Source organism: Antedon bifida, chromosome 3 (genome assembly GCF_963402885.1).
Source record: "Antedon bifida chromosome 3, ecAntBifi1.1, whole genome shotgun sequence".
NCBI classification, from domain to species: Eukaryota; Metazoa; Echinodermata; class Crinoidea; order Comatulida; family Antedonidae; genus Antedon; species Antedon bifida.
Genome location: NC_136228.1, coordinates 5,985,242 through 6,001,634, shown reverse-complemented (window position 1 = coordinate 6,001,634; position 16,393 = coordinate 5,985,242). Strand labels below are relative to the sequence as shown.

At 33.0% G+C, this 16,393-nt stretch overlaps 1 protein-coding gene across 2 annotated transcripts in view; it reads left to right on the top strand.

The window, feature by feature from the left end:
- LOC144837085 (uncharacterized) overlaps positions 1–16,383 on the top strand; it is a 53,355-nt gene extending 36,972 nt beyond the window's left edge. For both annotated transcript variants that reach the window (XM_078692076.1, XM_078692075.1), the window contains exons 15-28: positions 2,046–2,150; positions 3,884–4,021; positions 4,416–4,540; positions 4,671–4,881; positions 5,145–5,324; positions 6,116–6,329; positions 8,467–8,558; positions 8,817–8,914; positions 9,290–9,401; positions 9,767–9,900; positions 10,668–10,866; positions 11,141–13,611; positions 14,376–14,469; positions 14,777–16,383. In XM_078692076.1, the coding sequence (XP_078548202.1) occupies positions 2,046–2,150; positions 3,884–4,021; positions 4,416–4,540; positions 4,671–4,881; positions 5,145–5,324; positions 6,116–6,329; positions 8,467–8,558; positions 8,817–8,914; positions 9,290–9,401; positions 9,767–9,900; positions 10,668–10,866; positions 11,141–13,611; positions 14,376–14,469; positions 14,777–14,815 (4,212 nt within the window). In that variant the 3' untranslated portion in view covers positions 14,816–16,383. The remainder of the gene's footprint in view (positions 1–2,045; positions 2,151–3,883; positions 4,022–4,415; positions 4,541–4,670; positions 4,882–5,144; positions 5,325–6,115; positions 6,330–8,466; positions 8,559–8,816; positions 8,915–9,289; positions 9,402–9,766; positions 9,901–10,667; positions 10,867–11,140; positions 13,612–14,375; positions 14,470–14,776) is intronic.
- The last annotated feature ends 10 nt before the right edge of the window (positions 16,384–16,393 follow it).

The following is a 16,393-nucleotide window of genomic DNA, read 5'->3' as shown; positions in this document are numbered from 1 at the left end:
ATACGCCGTATTCCTTTTGAACATTTATCAACCAATATCTCAATACCAAAAGTCTTAAAAGTCATAAATTGCAGTTTCTGTTAAATAATTATAGTTTTACATTATAATTTAATGAACACTAAATAAATGTGACAGCTATGTATTCGTTACTTGAATGTTTAATTTGAACTACTTCCTCAAGTCCAGTCTCTGTGGCATTTTGATTACATTCAATCGTCAGTTTATTGATAGATTTGAGACACATTACTACCCATGCTTCTTCCTGTATTACACTAGTTTACTTAAATTATGCAGTAAAAAATGATATCCAGTTTTTTAAAATGTTGATATTCTGCTTTAATAAATTTCTTTAAATTAAATTTACATAATAATAATAATTTATTTGGAAGCTACACTTTTAAAACAGGCACACTTCTTGAATGAAGGTGCATCCAGAATAAGTGAAATATATAAAGATTTAACAATAGGCTTATTTACAAGGAAACTTAAAGTATGTACAAAATAACATTAACAAAAGTAATACAGGATTTAAAAACAAAGAACTAAGCATATTCATTGTTGATTTCCCTTCCATGCTTGTTTGGTGAAACCTTTTCGAAATCTAACACATAATTAAGATTTAACATGAAAAAAGATATAACATGCAGGGAGATTTTGAGCCACACTTTAAAATAAAAACTCATACTTCATATCATTTGAGCATCCAAATTTGATAAAGAGGCTCTATTTTACATTAATAATGTTTTACATTCAAAATGTTAATATTGATATACTGTACATCATTTTCATGTTCTCAACTGTTCTCTTTTGCATGTTTTCAACGATACATACATGACTAATGTTATACATTCAAAATGTTATTCATACAGTATGTTGTACATCATTTTCATGTTCTACCATTCTCTTTTACATGTTTTCCATGATACATACATGACTAATGTTATACATTCAAAATGTTATTGATATATACTGTAAATAATTTTCATGTCACTTCTACCATTCTCTTTTGTATGTTTTCCACGATACATACATGACTAATATTATACATTTAAAATGTTAATATTGATATGTACTGTACATCGTTTTCATGTTCTGCCATTCTCTCTTACATGTTTTCCACGATACATACATGACTAATGTTATGGACAACATTATGCTGCGTTCTCTGATGTCTTAATGTAGTTATTTTTATGTATGAACACAATTTGATTACAAGAGTGTGAGAATGCGATTACATTAGTGTTTGCAAGCACTCAGGCACATCTTGTTTTTCACACCCTGATGTGGAAGTGCGCTTTGAAGTCTAAATTACCTTCATATGTTGCTAACTCGCTGCGGTTAACAAGCAGGTTTTTTCATTGATTGTGTTGAGAGAATCTTTGTAAAACATTACTACCTTCTGTTATTAATGAAAAGTAAGCCTGTGAAATTATATACTGTATACGACTCAGGGTTTCTGGTGGCTGGGTATGAAAATTAGGGTATGGGATTAAACTTGGTTGGTATTTACAGTGGATTTACTAATGGTGTGTGTCTGAATTTAGTCTAAATTAGGGGTGAGATTATACACAATCGAGCCAGGACTCGAGCATGGAATTATAGTATTATATTATAATATGTTATATTAATATATATAAATATATTAATATGTTTCTTTTATTTAATTTCTCTAGACACTTTTATCAAAATTAATATTAATATATATTATATAATTTGTATTTTAACATGGAAAGAAGTCAAAATAATTTAGATTCAACTCAATTTTACTTTATTTCCTTTCCTTTTAGAAACACATGGTGTACCACAAACCTAAAGCTAAATCTACACTATCAAACTAGTGTGACAAAAAAAGTGTAATATGCCCAAATATGGTAATGATATGCTTAAATATGGTAGTGATATGACATGTCGATATATGGGAACATCATATTTTTTGTCGCATAAAGTTTGATAGTGTAAACAGAGCTTTATACTTTCAAGTTGAAATAAGTTTGAAAGCAAATATACTATTACTGAATTTAATATTTGTTTCTTTTTTATTGTAGGATGAGTTGAGAAGTCTTGTTAGACGAGGAATTCCTTCAGAAATCCGCAGTGATGTATGGACTAAGTTGGTACTTAACAGAGTTAGACAAGTGCAACAAGAAAAGGTACAAAGACCTCTATCAAACAAATTGAATATGTCTAATAATCCATTTAAAGAGACGTATCAAATGTTAAACATACCCCCTGAGGATACTAGGGGTGCTCGAACGTCCCTGCTTTCCATCAAATTTAATTTTATTCTTGTAATTGCTGGCCGGAGCATGATCTTTCGCAGATAGGGTTCGTAGGGTGCATGTTCATTAGTCATGTGACGTCTGCAATGGCATCGAACCTGGTACTTATAAACGCAAACCGATTTGCACTTAAATTTGTCACTGCGGACAATTTGAAATTAATTTAATTTAAGAGAACATAAACCAACCGGGACCGAAATTCTGATCAAAATGTCGTAACGAAAGATAACTAGATGTAGTAATTTGTTCGCTTAATTAATGAGGAATTTGACATACCCACTCATACCCCTCTAATACGTCCAAGCACTTATTTCTTTAAGTAGACGTTATTATTCACTTAAGTTCATGTCTTGTTGCTAATTTGACACGGTCCTTGTCCTCGTTTCTATAATCCTATTACATAAAGCACATAATCTGTAATATGTTTCAATGTATGTTTTTATCAGACATTAAAACAGATTGAATTACATTATGTATTAAGATATGATGGGATATTGTAAATCAGAAACTATGTCCGAACTTTCAATCTGATCTCCTTTGTTGATACTTATGAATTTCATTTATAACAAAAAGATTTTAATAAACTAAAGCTCTGTCTACACTATTAAACTTTATGTGATGTGCCCATATATGGACATGATGATATCATATTTGGGCACATTACACTTTTTTTCATACTAGTTTCATAGTGTAGACAGAGCTTAATTAACTTTTAAATGGTTATATAAATTTTGTAAATTTAATTCCACACTAAAGAAAATGTCTGAAACATTATAGGAGAAATTTTATTGAATAATAAATTAAATGAAATGCATATGTAATCATACAAAAACTTTTAGATACTTTATGACAGTTTGAAAAATAGTCTTACTTTTGTAGACTCGTTTATCATTCATGTTCAAGAAGGTTTATGTCAGTCAAAATTCATGTTTTTCCAAAGTTTAGATCTGTAGACACACTGTCTGGAATTATATTTAGTTTTTAGGTTATTGTCAAGTCTTATAATGAAAAACATAGTAGTGATATTCCCCTGTATTACTCATACTTGTCCAATTGTCCAAAAAAAATGGAGTAACTCGTTGTCTGGTGTCTTATCACCCAATAATATATGCCAGTCATTGCTTAGTGCCAAACCAGGTGGAAAGAGTGAGATTTAAACACCCTTGCGGTCATAGGATCAGACGCTGCCCTCTATTTCTGACCTTTCCTCCAACGCTTCATCTGTATAAATATCAAAAACAAAATACTGAAAAGAAACAACAATGTTAAGGCTGATGTTTAAATATTTTATTTACAAAATTGCTAAATAAATCGACAAAAACTAAATTATAAGTAAGCAGCAAACGAAAACAAGCTTTAGGAAAATCTTATTAATTTATTTTTTATTTTGATTACACCTTATTTATAGAGGATGACCCTAAACAACTTATGCTGACAATCAACTCTTGATGAGTGACAGTGGCTTTGTGTATACTAGTACATTGGGGTAACCTCCTACTCGTCTCGAAAGATGTACTAGGTTCTTTAAAGTAAACATGAGCTAGATGAAATTAGATATTTTAATGATATTCTGAATTTTCAGTTTTATTTTTATTTCTCCACAGGGCAGTGATTACTACATAAGTTTATGTAATCGTATTGATAATGCATCTGAAGTGGAGAAGTATCGTCGACAAATCAACTTAGATCTTCTAAGAACAATGCCTTTTAACATTCACTTTGAAAAGAAGAAATCTGATGGGGTAACTGATATACATATATATTATCTTTTTAAATATCACTTTCATTTGTTTACTTCTTTGTTATTAAATAAAGTTTCCTTAATGATCAGTTCCTTCACTTGAACATAGACCAAAGACCTCTTGATAAAAATAATATCTATCAAAAAAAATGTCATACAAAAACTGTACAATAATACAACAGCATACTTCATAGTAAAGAAGAAATCACTAAAATGTCATCTCGCAATACTGGGCTCATTACAATATATTGAATATAAAAACTTTCATTTTTACTAATATTATTACTTTGTATACTTTATATATCATTTTAAGTTTTTTTTCCCCCTTTTCAGAGACTTTATTCAATAATATGTTATTTTGAATATTCATTTGTATGCAAATTGTTTTCATGTAGATTTGTCGTTTAGAGGAAGTATTAAAGGCATTTTGCATTCATAATCCGTCCGTTGGTTACTGTCAAGGAATGAACTTCATCACGTCAGTTAGTCTCCTCTTCATGGATGAGGAAACAGCATTCTGGTAATACATTTGTTATCAATTTTTAAATATAATACACAAGAAGTGTAAGTAAAGTATCCCACAATGCTAGGTGATTTTTAATGACTTTTGTTCATGTAGTCATAATTTTATTATTTATGTTTAATTACAGGAGTCTTGTTGCAATTGTAGAACATTGTTTTCCTCCCAATTACTTTGACATCAGTTTAATCGGAGCGCAAGCTGATCAGAGCGTGCTCAAAGAGTTGCTTCAGATCAAGTTACCACGACTACACGCTCATCTTGAAGATATTGGCATTGAGATGTGTTCATTCACTCTCAACTGGTTCCTTGGTGTGTTCTATGACATTGTCCCATTTGAGGTGAGCCTTAAGCTCTGTCTACACTATCAAACTTTATGTGACAAAATGTGATGTGCCCAAAGTTGGACATGATGATGTCATATCACTACCATATTTGAGCACATCACACTTTTTTGTCAAACTAGTTTGATAGTGTAGACAGAGCTGTAGCCTAAAATTGATTTAGCAGTCATTGTAATTATTTGGAGCATATTGGCTCTCTGTCTTTCTGATGAATTAAAGCCAAACACTTGTTGTATGAAATCATCTTGTTTACCTTTCAGGTGATGCTTAGAGTGTGGGACTGTTTTCTTCTCGATGGTCTTGAGGCTCTCTTCCGTTTTGCTGTCGGTCTTCTACAAATGCACGAGATGTCGCTATTAGAAAAAGACGATACACTGGCAATCATGAAGGACATGAGACATCTGGCAAAGGTTACCTACGATGCCGACACACTCATCAAGGTGTTTATGCAAATATTAATCAAATTATTTATGAATATTATAGTTTTTGTATATTGAAATTGTTTGATGGAACATTGAATATAGATAACATGTAATACTGTTTTAAATTGAACATTAGGTTGAGTGCTATGAACTTCATATTAAACTAAAGTAGAAAAGAAACGCAATTCTGAATAATGAATGTCATGACACAAAGATTAAAAGTGACATGAATCAATCTCAGTAGGTTTGGTGATTGACGGATAAAAAGTGTATGTAGAGTGTGACTGATACTTGGCAACACATAGAATGAATATATTATCCAACTCTAGACAGTATATTCTGTGCGCCAAATGGAACATTTAGAAAGTATTCGTTCTTGTCTAAAAGAAAAAAGAAACAAAAAACAAACACTTTCCTTCAATTATATTCAACAACATTATATTATTTTACCACGGAGGTCCAGATAAACTTATGGTTGTTCTTCCCTGGGGTCATGCACATACAAAATACAACTACAATGTTTAAATATACACAGTGTAATAAGAAAAAGTATATCCCACAATGCCCTACATATTATTTTTGAAAATAAAGCTCTGTTACACTATCAAACTAGTTTGATAGTGATATGACATCATCATGTCCATATATGGGCACATTTTTTTTGTCACACAAAGTTTGATAGTGTAGACAGAGCTTTAGATTAGGTAGAGCCACCTTTACACCAAATAACAATTATTGTAACCATGATTAGTTTTTAATACATATACTGTGTACCTGTTTGTACTTTTAAGTATTTTTGTTTGTTAAAGATTGCATACTCTGATTTGGAACCATTCCCAAGTATGAGTCTCATCAACGAAAAACAGAACCATCACATCAAGATTCTGCGTAACGTTTACGATCAACAACAGAGGGCGCGCGAGGAGTTTGACAGACAAGAAGGTCTTCAAAAAGAAAAACAAAAGGTCCGAGAAAATTGCAATAATGACCTTAAAATGGATTGCTGCGTTGAAAGCTCACCAGGTGAGGATCACATGACCAACGGATCTGAGCATGAAGATGCCGAGCATGCTCAGAACAGTCCGTCTGATGATTAATTTCGTCCAATCACACTTTTTCTACTACAGTCCGCCTTTTACCCATTTCTACCATATGTTCTATAGTAATGTAAATATTTAGCATCTACGTATAGTTAAACGTTGCGGCAAACAGACCTTAAAAACTTGTAGAATTTTGAGACTATCGAGAATTTGTTGTGTACAGAATCATTTAGTTTATCCTGCAGCAGCAATAAGACTTTAGCTGGCCGTGAATATTTGGATACTGCAGGCGCCATTGATTTCTTTTATTCAGTTGAAACAGGATTATGATTAACATGTGAGTGGAGTTGTACGTTTTCTTCTTCTTTTTTTTTGCTAACCACTGTTTCGTTGCTTTTCTGTGTGTGTCTGTGGCGTATGTAGAAATCTAGAAAATGCTTGGTATTATATGGAAAACTTTTTGAATTTTAGAATAGAGATCATCAAACTTTGTAGTTAACAATGCTTGTCTTAGCTTCACCATGGTTGCAACTTAACCATAGTTGTAGCTTCACTTTGGTTGTAGTTTTACTATGGTTCTACCTTTACCATGGTTGCAGCTTCACCATTGTTTGCAGATTCACCATGGTTGCGGGTTTACCATGGTTGCAACTTTACCATAGCTGCAGCTTCACAGTGGCTGCATCTTCAACCATGGTTACAGCTTCACCATGGCTGTATCTTCTAACATGGTTGCAGCTTCACCATGGTTGCAGCTTCACCATGGTTTCAGCTTCACCATGGCTGCAGCTTCACTATGGTTTCAGCTTCACCATGGTTGCAGATTTACCATGGCTGCAGCTTCACCATAGTTGAAGTAGAATATTATAATTCTTGATGTACTCACTGAAGCCTAAAAAAAAATAACATGCCTTCATATTGTGTATTAACACTGGCACCAAACAAATATCTCTATTTCTGTGATTGGTGTCTGTCAGTAGTAACTGTAGTACTTTTACTTATTTTATACTACAGTATTATTAATTTAGAATGATGTACTGTATTTTAGCTACTAACATAAATGTTTAAATTAATTCCATCAAATGTGATCATTATTGTTTGTTTTAGTTTTAGTATATCTATCCCCTGTTTATAAAATGGAGCAGTGCACACTTTAAAGATGTATTGTCCCCCTGAAAAATAATTTTTACAATTTTTTTGTTGAATATGGAATTTTAATGTCACATAATAATTATCCACTTTGACCAAAAATCGGATGTAAAAAAATTGTATTTACCTGAAAAAATTGTAATTTAAAGAAGAAAATGGTCAAATTGGCTGCCAGCCAATGGATTGTTGGTTGAATTTAACCATTTATATGTTATTTTATAAGTAAAAACATTTTTTTTTTGGTTTTTTTTTTTTATACGAAAGTGATTAACTTTATTTAAACTACAAAATAACCTATTCAAAGTCTGATTTAATTAATCTTCATTTTTTATGTTTTTGGGGGACAATACATCTTTAAATGAACATTTTTTTCATTGTGTTTTGTGTAAATGTACCATGTGTTTATTTGTCTAATATTAATCAAATTAAAAAGTACAATAAATATGTACACTGCTGCTAAATCTCATGGGCAGGCAATAATACAATTATTCCAAATAATTATTTATGCTTTTCTGGTTTTCAAAATGATGTACTACTTCCCTGTGGTTCCCTGTGGTGTTTTGTAGGACTGCTAAAATAATAGTTAATTACAATTTGAGAGCTTTTAAAATTATAGACAGTTTGTACCTTACAAATTAATGTTTTTGGTGTTGGATGTGCTTTGTGTAATTTGTGTAAAAGTAAACTTATTCTATTACTACTATTTATATAATTATTAAAATAACACTTAAAGTATATCCTTGTCATTTGAATGAATGTCATAGAATGGTAGGTCACATGATATTTAATAAATACTCCATTGTTCTGTTTTCACAAGTTTAACCTCAGTAAAAATATAACCTTTCATCTTTCGTCTCATGAAAATATTTGTACCATTTCACTCATAAACATTCATTATTTGTATACTATTTAATATATGCATCACCTTCATTCTGTGCAATGTACTAATAACTTATAATTACTTTTGCTAGGTAAATTACTTGTATGTAGAGGCGATATCCGTGAGGCTTGGCTTGGCATTGTGGACGCTGAAAAATGTACAAAAGACACGCTTAATATTGTAGTAAGTTAAGCTCTGTCTACACTATCAAACTTTATGTGACAAAAGAATGTGATGTGCCAATATATGGACACTACCATATTCGAGCATATCACACTTTTTTTGTCAAATTAGTTTTATTGTGTAGACAGAGCTTTAATCAAGAAGTCATTGTTTTTCATCGTTTGTATGCCGCTATACAACATGGTACTCACCACCAGTGTTTATGATTGAAAAATCACTTTTTGTAAGACGTTAATACTTCTTTTTTTTCTGTTACAGTTGGATTCTCAAATTGTGTGTATGACTATGGCTGGTTCCGACATTGTGCTTGTAGGAACTTTATCGTGGTATCTGTATGCTTATAGTATAAGGTCCCAGTAAGTTTGTTTTTCTTTTTATTATGAACCTTTTCTTCTAAAATTGTCCTGTCTAGTCAATGAAAATAGATTTTAATTATGACTCTGATTTTGATACCTATATATAAGAGAGGAGTGCAGTGGCATAAACGCAGAGGCCCGGAGCCCTAGTTTAGGGACCCCAGGCTTCTGGTGCTTTTAACCTTTTTTGACATATTTTAAAACCTGTTTTTCCTCTGGCCCTGCTCAAGGTGCACGTAAGCTCCGGTTCACCTGAGTTTAGCTATTGAGCGCTTATACTGTAGTGGTAAAACATTTGAGGAGTTCTTTATTATGAAAAGAAAATATAATCTGTGTAAATTGTAATTGTAATTTATCTATATCTTTGTTTTGTAGAGATGAGCTTTGGTGTTTAAGATTACATGACACTCCTCTTAGTTTAGCATTCCATGTAAAGAGTAGCAACCTGTATGCGGGGTTAGCCAATGGCACACTGGCAATTGTCGAGGTAAATATGCAATAGATAGTGCATAATATGTAGGCTTTAATTGTTATTTTATTTACGCACATTGCCAAGGACTATCAAAAGGGAATTTTATTTGATGCCTGATACAAGTGACAATCCATTCATAAGACAAACCTAGACTTTAAAACTTTGTTGGTTGGATTGCCTAGACCCTCCATAATAATTTTGGTTAGCAGGTGCGAATTTAGGCCCCATAAAATTTAACAGCCATGTCATTTAAATTTTTTTTTTCTGCAGCGGATTGTTTTTATCATTTATGAAATATTTAGCTATATAATGCTAGATCCGCCCCTGGTTTACATGTCAGTTGATCAGTGTCTAAAATTCTGTCTTTATCTATTTCTTAGACTATATCGGACACTACGCCAATGGATAATTTCTACCATTCAATAGGAGTGAGTCCAGTGAAAGCTGTGCTCTACTTGGAAGGCATGCAGCAGATATGGTGTGGATGTGGAAACTCTGTCAGCATTCTTAGCGAGTAAGAATAATTAGCTATATGTACTGCATGCTTAACAAAATCTTCTTTTTTTTTTAAAATCATTATATTATTGACTGATCGATTTGGTTTTTGGGTATTTATTTCATTTTAGTTATCAACAAAGTTTTGCCTATAAACCATCATAAGATTGTAAATTACAAACACAAAGAAGTAGACTATGATGTATGTTTGTGGATGGTGATAGTGTCAGTAGCATAACACATGGGGCAAAGGCCCCTGGTTTAGCACTCCTAATGGGCCCTCAAACGGGTAGTTGCATTGGGGCTTTTCATACAAGGCCCTTTAACCTCTGGGGCCCCTGAGTTTAGCCAGTGATCGCTCATATCCGTTTCGCCATTGGATGGTGTCATAATGATTTCCATGGTTGTTGTTAATGATTTTTGTGGTGGTAATCAACAAGATGTAGGAGAATGATGGGAATGATAATGACTCTTATGATTAGATATGATAATAATTATTTGATGATGGATGAGTCTTTATTGGTTGATTTATTGGTTGATTTAATGGATGCATTCAGTGTTTTTAAAAGTTCTGTTTTAATATCTACAAACATAATGCAACTTTTGAGAAGAGAAATTGTTTTTACATGCTGTGTGATGTACTACTATCATAAAGCTCTGACTACACTATGTCTAAAGAGTGATGTGCCCAAATGTGGTAGTGATATGACATCATCATGTCCATATATGTCACATAAAGCTTGATAGAGTAAACATGTTTAATAATATTTTTTCAACCATATTTAGTGAACTTGACTTGTTGGAAACGTTTGATGTGTCTAAGAATCCTGGTGTGCACATCAACAACATGGTGGTTGACGTGCACGGAGTGTGGATCACGATCCGTAACTCTTCTGCCTTCGGTCTCTGGGACGTGAAAACTTTAACGTGCATTATGGTTTTCGACACAGCTATGGACTATATGTGTACTCCAGCATCTCTAAAAGTATGCTATAACTTTTCGTTTTTGTAATAATATTTATTTAAGTAAATGCTACAGTATATAAATGCATATGTTCTTTTACGTAGCACATAACAATTTTTGAAAGTATTGATTACTATAGATGCATACATTGTATTTCATCAGTTTAAATTAAATACTCTTTTAATGAGTATCGTTTCAAATTTGAGTATGTTTTACAAGATTACTTGATAAGATAGGCACAATAGAGCCATGCAGTGTTATTTATTGTATAACCAACCATTCTTGATTTCTTCAGATGCGCGAGTTGACAGCGCCAAGAGTGACGGCACTTCTACCATATCATGACACCGTGTGGGTAGGAACAGCAGATGGTCACCTGATCATTTACAACATCCACGAAATTGATCCATTATCTGTCCTAGAAGGAATGGTAGATTCTCGTGATTGCTTCAGGTCTGAGGGTTCCGAAGGATTTCTTTCAGAGGAAGATCACCTTGAAGACAGTGTAAGCGCAAGAGCAGTCAAAGTCCATGACGATGGAAGGCAAGCAAAGGCAGACATGAAGCGGTTAGAGGTTTGTGTGGATCCAAGAGGATTTGAAACAAGTGTCGATAGCCGTGGATTTGATGCTAGTCTTGATACAAGAGGTTTTGAAAGCAGCTTCGAGACGAGAGGTTTTGAAACTAGTATCGACAGTAGAGGCTTTGACACCAGCATCGATAGTAGAGGCTTTGAGGAGAGCTTGGACAGTAGAGGTTATGAAGCAAGTATGGAGAGTGTCGTGACAATGGATGGATTCAGATATGATCCAAGAAGGCCGTTGTTTGATATTGGAGAGGAGTCAAGCTCAGAACAAACTTCAGATTCCAGAAACGATGTCACTGAAGCTTTTTCAGAAAATAGAAACAGTGTAATTGCAGCAGTTTCAAGAGAAAACTCAACGAGTATTGGAAAAGAAAGTGAAAATACGGATTCATCATTTGAGAAAGATTTAGACACCAGTGAATCTGATGCTAAACAAGATGAATATCGGAACATAGAAAGCTGTGATCATGTAAAGGAGGATTATGAACATTTGAAAGAAAACTACGATCATTTAGAAGAAAACTATAATCATTCAGAAGAGAACTATGACCACCTAGAGGAAAACTATGACCAGTTACAGGAAAACCAGAATCTAATGGAGACTGGCCTAATGACAGAACAGCATGGTTTAATGGATAAACTTGGCAACATCAACGAAGACCATCAGGGTGTCATTGTAAACCTTTATGATCTTGCAGCATCAATGGTTGCTAATAATCCAGTTGCACCAGAATATCCTTGTCCAGAGAACAGATCTGTAACAGAATCGGACATAACCTCTAGCGACATATCTCGAATTCCTGGACAAAGAGATTCTGGCAATGTGAGTGCCTTCTCCGGGGATCAGAAGCAAAGTGATGTTGAATCTGATGGAAATAGAATTTCTGCAGCTCACAGTAAAGAAAGCTGTTTTGAATCTGTTTCAGAATCTGCATCGGTGGCGTCCTCTGTGACGGACATAACGCCGGTTGTACTATCAGTTGATATTGGTGGAAGCAGTGATCTTGATAGTCTGTCACAGGCTACTTCTGGTTTGAGCTTAGATGGAAGACTTCCTCCAATATTTCACCTTCCCATGGAGCATGCTCATAAACAAACTGTTGAAAAAGAGGTTCAAACAGAAGAACCATGTGATAAAGAAAATGAAAGAATGAATATAAGAAATGAAAGAAAAAAGGTAGAAAGGACATATTCAACAGATGGCAGAACTTACTTACCAGATGACAGAAATTACCCAACAGAAAACAGAACTTTCCTACCAGAAAACAGAACCTTCCCACCAGATGACAGAACTTACCCACCAGAATTTGAAAACCCCTTAGAATCAAGTATCGAAACCAATGGAACTTTGTGTGCATCTGGTGAATTTCTAGTGAGCGACGACTTGACCATTAGCGGAGAGTTTACTTCCAGCGTAAAATTAAGGTCAGGGAACATAGTTTGTGGAAAGTCAACATTTCTTCGTGTGTCGTCCAATAAGAGCTCTGCGGTTTCTGGTGGAAGTAATAGCGATTCTAGAGATGGACAATCTGCTATTTCAACTAGTATCAGTGATGTTGATAAACAGAGTCTTGAAAGTGAAGGAGATTTTGTAATCGTGCCTCCCTCATCAGTTGAGCAATTAAAAGTAGAAGAAGCTCAGTATACCACTAAATACCGCAATGGTCGCAAACAACAAAATAGAAGAGGAAAAATCAAGGCTAAAATGGTATCAAGTCCTCAAACTGTTAGAAAACTTCTTCATTCAAGTTCTAAAAGATCGAAAAAAATTGCCTCAACAAAAGTTAAAAAGCCTGAAGATGAAGTCAGTGGACCAGAAACATCGAAACCAATGGAAAAAGTTCAGAGCGTAATTGGTAAAATTAATAAGTTGAAACGTGGGGCAACAAGGAAGTCAAGGAGATACCGGTTGAGTCAAATATTCGTTGAAGAGCCAAATAACTCCACTTGTTTGGAACATGTAACCAACTCTACCATCACACCAGTACCAGAGGATCCAGAGGACTTCAGCAAAGACCCTAAGAAAATACAGAGAAAGTCAGTGATGTCTATGCTCTTGCAAGGAGAACTGCCGCCAAGCTTTGCCTTTTCAGAAATTGCTGTTCAACCGAGATTTGACCTGGAAGTACAAGTCCAGCATAAGATATCTGAATGTCCAGTTAGATGTCTTGTACAATCAAGGTTAGTAATAGTATGTACATGTTGAATTGTTTATACCATATAACTGCATCAAGTGCCAGTTGCATTGGGTATGGAATTCGGGAGAAATAAGATGATGGGATTATACTTGAGCGAGTCAATAGAGGGCGCTGCTTCGAGAATGTCTGGCTGGATTCCTGTATACTCTAGAAATTAATTAGTAAAAGTATAAATTACATCCTTAAGTACATTTTCTATAAATTTTTTTTTGGCCCAGTAATAATAGTTTTTTGAGTAAGACTACATAATGATCATAAGTACAGCGCTTAGAGCTTTTTATTTATTTACAGCATTTAGGCACTTTATAGATCCAGGATTTTAAACTTAAGTTTAGAGTTTACGATTTTTCTTTTTCTGTTTATAAGCTTATTAATATGGATGATATTTCCAAAGTAAAAAGAAATTGAAATTGAAATTATTATTATTATTTTACATTAATACAAAACAGACTCTACCCAACAAGCTTTTTATTCTTTACTGATTATTTCTAACCATGCGTTTGTATCTGTATTATTGCAGTATTAGTGGTATTTACTGATTATTTCTAACCATGCGTTTGTATCTGTATTATTGCAGTATTAGTGGTATTTACTGATTATTTCTAACCATGCGTTTGTATCTGTATTATTGCAGTATTAGTGGTATTTACTGATATTTCTAACCATGCATTTGTATCTGTATTATTGCAGTATTAGTGGTATTTACTGATTATTTCTAACCATGCATTTGTATCCATATTATTGCAGTATTAGTGGGACACAAGATGCAGCAGTTGTTAGCTGTGCTGGCTATTTTGGAGACGATGAGGCTGCCTTGAGGTGGACATGTCATGCCAGAGAGGTATTATTTAATAAACATATAATATCAATCTAGTGTTTTCAGTGGCTCATTCAAAGTAATATTTCCTAGTGTAAAGAGACCTTGTTATTTAGAAAAAAGTTATGTCATGTCAATTCATGGTGCGCCTGCAGGGAAGTTGGTATGTGATCTTCGATTTATTCCTCATCCCGGATTTGTATGGGTCACAAGTCATTGTGTACAGAAGGTCCATAAAAACAAGTTAAATAATATCACACAAGTTTATCATATTCACTGCTTTTTAAATAAAATAAAAAATTATAGTATTAATTTTATTTTTGTTTTTCAGAATGTATGGATACAAGTGCCTATTGAGCCCATCCTGTAACACCAACCACCCCGCCCCACCCAACCCCCAGCAGAACATAGTACATACAAGCATAAAGCAAAAGAAGGAACTGTTTCTTTACTCTATGATACAATTACCTACAGAGCCCATTGTGTGATCACCGCACACAGTGCCAGCAAAAGGAGCTGCCCTATTGTTAGTCACCAAGTGTTAATATTAAATTGTACATGAAAAACTAGAAGTAAACCTATGCGAATTATTGATGTTGTGCCAAAGATCATTTATTTAAGTAATAAAGGAAACAAATACGTTTATCATGTAATATAAATAATAAGAGAATTAATATAAATCAAACGATAAAGATTGTTAAAAAACATAGAGTATGTGTATACAATAATCAGGATAATGTACTGTAATTTGCATGGATTTTGTGTGATACTTTTATTTAATAAGTAATTATTGGTGGATTCAACATGAATAATTAGTAATCGCATTTTGATTGGTCAATTCATAATGACTAATTAGTAATCTCATTTTCATTGGTCAATTCATATTGAAAAATTAGTAATCTCATTTTCATTGGTCAATTCATAATGAATAATTAGTAATCATATTTTCATTGGTCAATTCACAATAAATAATTATTAATCTCATTTCATTGGTCAATTTATAATGAATAATTAGTAATCTCATTTTCAATTGGTCAATTTATAATGAATAATTTATAAATCTCATATTAAAACTACAGCATTGGTAAACTAAAAAGGCATCTTTGATATTCTTTCCATTATTGAAAATATGTTTTATTTATTAAAATCTGCAACAATTAAATAAAAGCATTTTATTAACTTAATTATTTAGACTACATCATCCTTAAATCACTACCTCAAATTATGGGATAGTTTTAACCGTACCTTTGTAACCGTATCATTGTTGTAAGAACCATAATATTCTTATAAGCTTCCATTTTAACATATGTGTAAAATTGTTCAATGTTAATATGAATTATACAAATTAGGAAAGTAATGTTATATGTACAATATATATTTGCATGATAAAGCATTGTCTGTCAGGAGTCGGACCTGTAACTCTCTTTTACAAGAGCGAGTATCTTAGCCATTAGACCAGAAGGAATCCTAATGGTATAACACAATACAGTATATGTATGTGAATTAGATGTCTACATTATAAAAACTTATTTATATAAAGATAATATGTGTCAATCGTGTCACTAGCTGGACAGCATGAAATTACATGATTCATCAAAGGATTGAACCAAGCCAACTGCATCACCAGCACCGATAATTATGCTTTATCTCTTGTGCCACATGTTTATGTTTTTACCTATTTGTACAATGTCTTGCCAAATAATCAGCAAAATAAGAAAACTAAAAAGATGATGATGTTTTGTTCACATAAACCTGGTCTATTGTATGCCTTCCCAAACTTTGGTGCTTTTTATTTTTCTAATTAGAACATTTTAGATTTATTTTGAATATCAGAAAGTATGCATTTTGTGTTTCATTGTTTCCAAGAAAAATATGTAAAGAAATGTTTTGTTTTAATTTTATTCTATCTACATTTTTAATAAAAGTTATTTAAATGTTTATTGCTTAA